General features: G+C 54.1%; 1 protein-coding gene across 1 annotated transcript in view; it reads right to left on the minus strand.

The window, feature by feature from the left end:
- The window catches only part of LOC107113666 (transcription factor COE3-like), a gene marked incomplete at its 5' end in the record, with an annotated part of 41299 nt that overhangs the window by 4303 nt on the left and 30124 nt on the right, over window positions 1-6872 (minus strand). The window contains 2 exons of the mRNA XM_015415017.1: window positions 753-938; window positions 3431-3605. Coding sequence (XP_015270503.1) covers window positions 753-938; window positions 3431-3605 — 361 coding nt within the window. The remainder of the gene's footprint in view (window positions 1-752; window positions 939-3430; window positions 3606-6872) is intronic.

Consider the following 6872-nt stretch of genomic DNA (forward strand, 5'->3'; position numbering starts at 1 on the left):
TGGTCCTTTCAACTGGAGATGCCGGGGATTGAACAGGGACTCTCCTGCATGAACCTGGAACCTCTTTACAGCTCTCCAGGGTCTCAGGTGGAGGTCTTTCCCATCACCTCCTGCCTGGTCCTTTTTAACTGGAGATGCTTGGACCGGGGACCTTCTGCATGCCAAGCAGATGCTCTATCACTGAGCCACAGCCCTTCCACCCTGCTTTTGCAGCTCTCAGTCCTGGGAGGAAATACCAGCTGAGGATTGTGGAGTGATTTTTCAATGTGGAAACCATGGACAACCTCTTCCTGTTTTGCTCGATCTTCTCTGGAACAAAGTTTGAGTCCAGTGGCACCTTTAGGACCAACAAAGTTTAATTTTAGGTACAAGCTTTTGTGCATGCACACAAAAGCTTATACCCAGAATTAAACTTCGTTGGTCTTAAAGGTGTCACTGGACTCACACTTTGTTCTGTTGCTTCAGTCCAACACGGCTACCCACCTGAATTGATCTTCTCTGCTTCTCCTGGGTAATGGGAACGGTAGAGATGGGATCTCCTCTGAGCCCCAAAGCCCCACTGTTTCACCCCCAGGATTCACCTGCCCCCACCCAATCACTGCTGCCGAGCTCCCCCCCCCACGCCCACACGTGCCCCGGCTCATCTTCCCAATCAGAAGGTCTAGGGACCTGCATTTCTTAGAACAAGTGATCAGACGTGAGCACGGAAGCGAAGAACGCACACACACAGCTGACCGGCGGCCGGAACTCACTGGCATAGGGAGAGTTGGCGGTGGAGCCGTTGAGGAAGCTGGGCGACCCGGGCACCCCGAGGCTGGTCATGGCGGCGCCCGCGTAACCGTTCATGCTGGAGGTGATGGTGCTGTAGCTGCTCTGCTGCGGGGTGGAGCTGGGCACGTAGCCTCGCGGGGAGACGCTGCTCGTGTTGCGCGAGTATCCTGCAGGCAGAAGGGAAGGGAGGGAGTCGGACTGCGTGGAAGAGCATCGCCCCTGCCGCGCGGCGTACGAGCCCCCCACGCCCACGTGCCTTCACATAAGGGCGCGCCGCAAAGCATTCTGTCCGTGGCTCACGGGGAGCTGCCTTTGCGTTGGTCAGCAACCGAACAAAAGAGCCACATTTACTTTCGTCTCTGGCCGGGGTCTGCACTTTGGGGAGGCTTGCGCATTAGCCATTCCTTCGGAGGCAGGGGTTGTTTTGTAGAAAAAGAGGTGCAGGAGCTCATTAGCATGACTTATTTGCATACGCCACACCCCTTGACATCACCAGAAGTGTGTCAGAAGGCAACACCCACTGGACTGTTTTGGATTGCTAGCTATAGGGGGGGGGGGCGTGCAGATCTGTCCTCGCAGAGGAGGGAGAGCTTCTACCTGAATAAAACTTGGTCTTAAAGGTGCCACTGGACTGTTTTGGACCAGGGTGGGGGCTCTGCAACTTACCTGGCTGCTTCTTGCTCTGACTGATGGCTGCTGGGAGCAGGGGGTGGGGCTTGTTGCATGTGCCCGCCCCCTGGGGTCTTTACTGCTGGAGCTCTGCACCTGTGCGCTCCTGCAGGAAATGACCCCTTTCCGGAGGTAGCTCTTTTGAAGGGGGGGGAGGAACCACCTGCCAACTACAAACCCCTCCAGACAAGGGTCTGGCTCCACTGCTGGACCTCCTGATGGCACCTGATATTTTCGGCCACTGTGTGACAGAGTGTTGGACTAGATGGGCCATTGGCCTGATCCAGCATGGGCTTCTCTTATGTCCTTATGTTCAAGGGTCCTTTTTAATACATGAGACACACATGAAGCTGCCTTATACTGAATCAGACCCTCGGTCCATCAAGGTGAGTATTGTGCACTCAGATTGGCAGCAGGTCTTCTCCAGGGTCTCCGGCAGAGGCTTTTATATCACCTCCACTGCTCCCTCTAAGCTGTGGAGTCCTGTGAGCAAAAATTCTACTTTGCGAGCTCCTGGCGTTAAAGCTGTGAGCGAGCGATTTGGCTGCTGCATGCATTAGTTTGCTCTGGAGCCGTCCTTCCTGAGCGAAGACAAAAATGTGTGAGCCGGAGGCTAAAAAAACTGTGAGCTAGCTCACACTAACTCAGCTTAGAGGGAACACTGATCACCTCCTGCCTGGTTCTTTTAACTGGAGATGCCAAGGATTGAACCGGGGACCTTCGGCATGCAAGGCAAGTGCTCTGATAAGAGCTATGGCTCCTCCCCTGAATGAAACTCTCATATGTAGCTGCCGTATACTGAATAGAGCCCGAGCCCGCTGAGGAAAGGCCAAGAAACTTGGGAATGTTCAGTCTGGAGAAGAAGAGGCTGAGGGGGGACAGGATGGCTCTCTTGAAGTATCGGAAGGGCTGTCCCTTAGAGGAGGAGGGCAGGGAGCTGTTCCTGTGGGCAGCAGAGGAGAGGACTCGCAAGAATGGTGGGAAGGTCCCGGCTGGATATGAGGAAGAACCTTTTCCCCTTTGAAGCTTTAATGCTTTTGCTCGCTGGATACCAGAGAGGCTCTGAGCACTGCAGGCTTCCGATTGGCTGGGAGTGCCACACGACCGCCACCTCTCCCACGTGCCCCTGAGGCAGCTCTTGGTGCCCCAGGCCTGCCTGGCACATTTTGCCAGGGCCACAGTACAGAGGATGCAACACTATTTGGCTATCTGTGGTCAATGGTCGGACCCCTAGAATCGAATCCTAATACTTTGTTTGGCCAAGTGGGCACGAAACGTGCCTTAGACTGTGGATGCACCACTGGACTCTTTGTTGTCATCACATCCAGGATATTTATTCATTTATGGGAAGGAACTGTGGGGCTCAGAATGAGACAGAAGGGGGGGTGGCACAACGGTACAGGAGGGGAAGCTGCATCAAGCCAGCCAGATGATTGGAGGGCTCAGAAGAAGAAGAAGAGATTGGATTTATACCCCGCCCTTCACTACCCAAATGTGTCTCAGAGCAGCTTACAAACTCCTTTCCCTTCCTCTCCCCACAACAGACACCCTGTGAGGTATGCGGGGCTGAGAGAGCTCTTGACAGAAACTGCTCTTTTTCAAGAACAGCTCTTATCAGAACTACGGCTTGCCCAAGGTCATCCAGCAGCTGCAAGTGTAGGAGTGGGGAATCAAACCCGGAACTCGCAGATTAGAGTCCGCGCACTTAACCACAACACCAGACTGGCTCTGAAGGTCCCACCACAAAAAAGAGGGGCCCTTTCTAGGTGGGCCCTGGAGATCTCCTGGGATTACAAAACATCTCCAGAAAACAGGGATCAGTCCCCCTGGAGAAAACGGCTGCATCGGAGGTTTGGACTGTATGGTGTTACACCCCGCTGAGGTCCCTCCCCTCCCCAATCTCCGCCCTCCCCAGGGTCCTGCCCCCCAAATCATAGGACTTTCCCAACCCAGAAACGGTAACCTGGCCGATGGCTCAGCTGCTGCCCACCTTGCTCTGAGCCCTGGGAGTCGCTGATGTTGATGGCCAACTGGCTCCCGAAGGAGTTGACGCCCATCATGCCGGAGTGGGCGTGGTTCCCGGCCAGGGAGGTCAGCTGGTTGGGGTTGCGTGGGACACTATACAGGGCCTCGGCAATGTCGGCTGCCCGTTTCAGGATGATATCCTGTAGAGGAAGAGGATGGTAACATTGACATTTCATGGACATTTGACTGGGCTTCGGTTTAGGAAAGAATGCCTGTGATCTTCTGCTTCAGTGCTGTGCCGTGTCAGGAAGGAGCTTTTGCACAAAAGCCACATGATCTTTGTCTCATTCCCTCCATACCCACGGCTGAAGCTGCAAATGCTAGAGGTGTGCTCCAGAACAAGACACAAACCACGCTTTGAGTCACATACGTGAGCCAGTGTGTTGTAAGGCAGTCTGTGCTCAGTGACAGCAAAGATTCCTCAGACAAAGAGCGACATGTTAGCCTTGAGCCAGTAATTGAAAAACTGGCTACAGATGGCTCTGAGCCAGGAGGAGAGCAACAAGAGGTCAGGTTACCTACCAGCTGATCAGGAGTCACAGCCTACAGCTGAAACCGAGCCAACACCTTGTAGCTCTGAAGCAGTAAGCAAGGCTTCAGAAGCCACTCCCAGCCCACCTAGCTCACCCACGCCCCTGCACTGCCAACGCTGTCAGAGGAGAGCTGAGTTGCAGGAAAGGAGAAGGAGTGTGAGAGTCATGAGCTGTTGTCAGCTGTCAGCTGACAAGATGGATGAGTAGTTTCAGGATGACTGTGAAGGAATTGGCCCGGAGTGTAGCTTAAGACTTGGCTGTAAAGTCAGCTGGGAGAAACAGCAATTTTGTGGACAGAACAAGTACACATTGCTACTGAACCAATGACCTTGCTGTTACTGGACCACTGGAACCTTGACCCCGGACTGGACCCAACTATTGGATTTTCTATTTATTTATTATTTCTATTATTTATATATTGTAAAGATTTATTCCACTTCTGGAGAAAATGGCTGCTTTGGAAGGTGGACTGCATGGTACTGTACCCTACCGAGGCCCCTCCCCTCCCTAAATCCAACTCACAAGGCTTGCCAGCCTCCAGGTGGGGCCTGGAGATCTGCTATTACAATTGATCTCCAGGCAACAGAGGAGGAGGAGGAGGAGGAGGAGGAGGAGGAGAAGAAGAAGAGATTGGATTTATACCCTGCCCTTCAGAGCAGCGTACAAACTCCTTTCCCTTCCCCTCCCCAGAACAGACACCCTGTGAGGTAGGTGGGGCTGAGAGAGCTCTGAGAGAACTGTCCTTGAGAGAACAGCTCTGACAGAACTACAGCTTGCCCAAGGTCATCCAACCAGGTGCAAGTGGAGGAGTGGGGAATCAAGCCCAGTTCTCCCAGATTAGAGTCTGCACACTTAACCAATAAGCCAAACAGTTCCCCTGGACAAAATGGCTGCTTTGGAGGGTGGCTTCTACGGCACTGTATCGCGGTTTCTTCCCTCCTCAAACCCCACCCTCCCCAGGCTCCGCCCCCCAAATCTCCAGGAATTTCCTCACCCAGATCTGGCAACCCTGGGACTGAGGCCTTTTGGGCACCACAGTGTTGCATCGGGTTGTCAGGTCCCCTGTGGCTGCTGGCGGGGGATGGGGAGCAGGGTCGCCAGCCTCAAGGTGGGACCTGGAGACCTCCCACTTTGACAACTGAGCTCCAGCTGACAGAGATCAGCTCCCCTGGAGAAAATGGCTGCTTTGAAGGGTGGACTCTATGGCATTAGACCATGCTGAGGCCCCTCCCCTCCCCAAACCCCGCCCTCTCTGGGATCCACCCCCTGGAGAAAATGGCTGCTCTGAAGGGTGGACGCTGCGGCATTGGACCATGCTGAGGCCCCTCCCCTCCCCAAACCCTGCCCTCTCCTGGATCCACCCCCCAAGTCTCCAGGAATTTCCCAACCCTATGCCAGATCCAGGTTGAGAAACTCCTGGAGATTTGGGGATGGAGCCTGGGGAGGTCAGGGACCTCAGTGGGGTACAAGGCCATAGAGTCCACCCCCCGAAACGTCCATTTTCTGCAGAGGAACTGATCTCAGTAGTTTGGAGAGGAGATGTAATTCCAGGGGATCCCCAGGTCCCACCCGGAGGCTGGCATCCCCAGCGCACGTGGGGAAGATTTCCGTGCTGGGAAGGGAAGGGCAAAACAAAGGGGACTCGGCCGAGCAAAACAAAAAATGTGCAAGCGCAGCCAAACGCCTCCTACGTGATGCCCTGACCCCCACGCCTCCGTGAGACCGCAGCAATATCCGTCCAGGTGGAGCTAACCGCTACTGAGCCGTGAAAACACCGGCTGGGCCCAGTTATGGGGGTGCCGGGCGGATGGGGCCGTTGGAAGGCCGTTACTTAACAGCCCTGGAATTCCTAATGACAAACAGATGTACGTACAGGCCCGGCCAGCTTCCCCGCAAGATTGGGGGGGTGGAGAGGCGAAGGGGAGGGCAGGGAGCCAACAAGGCCCAAAATATGGAAATAATTACTGACAAAGCAATAGGATTCCGAGGGACGTAAAACGCTCGGTACGACTGGGGACTCAGGCGCTGGAAAATATCCCCGAGTCCTCCACCGCACAAACTGAGATCTGTGCAAATTAGAAGAATCGGCATGCGCAGACCTGATTGGTGGTCCTTGAACACACGAAGCCTGCCTTGTACCGAATTGGGCCCTCGGTCCATCAAGGTCAGGCTTGTCTACTCAGACTGGCAGCGCCTCTCCAGAGTCTCAGGCGGAGGTCTTTCACATTGTATATTGCCTGGCCCTTTCAACGGGAGATGCCAAGGGACTGAACTTGAGACCTTCCGCACACAAAGCAGTCGCTCTTCCACTGAGCTGTAACCCCTCCCCTAAGTGTGACCTAGGAGCTGTGGTGGCTCAAGTGGTTAAGTCGCTGAACTGCAGGCTGTGGAAGGTCAGTAGTTCAGCAGTTCGAGACCCGAGTGTGCCGCACGGCGGAGTGAGCTCCCATCTCTAGTTCCAGCTCCTGCCAACCTAGCAGTTCGAAAGCAAGAAATTGCAAGTAGATAAATAGGTACCCCTTCAGTGGGAAGGTAACAGCGTTCCATGCGCCTTGGTGTTTAGTCATGCCGGCCACATGACCACGGAAACATCTTCGGACAGCGCTGGCTCTTCGGCTTGGAAACGGAAATGAGCACCGCAACCCTAGAGTCGGATTCGACTGGCTTTCGAGCAAGGGAACCTTTACCTTTTACTTTAAGTGTGACCGAGGACTGTGATGTTGGAGGGCTGGGATTTATTTATTTATTTAAATTTCTATCCCGCCCTCCCCGAAGGCTCAGGGCGGCTAACAGGGCAAAGTGCCAAATAAACGATAAAACAATACCAAATGTTAAATTACATAACAATTAATAAACAGTGAATAACATCATAAA

The sequence above is a fragment of the Gekko japonicus genome, unplaced genomic scaffold (assembly GCF_001447785.1).
Source record: "Gekko japonicus isolate JY-2015 unplaced genomic scaffold, Gekko_japonicus_V1.1 scaffold5560, whole genome shotgun sequence".
In the NCBI taxonomy this organism is placed as follows: Eukaryota; Metazoa; Chordata; class Lepidosauria; order Squamata; family Gekkonidae; genus Gekko; species Gekko japonicus.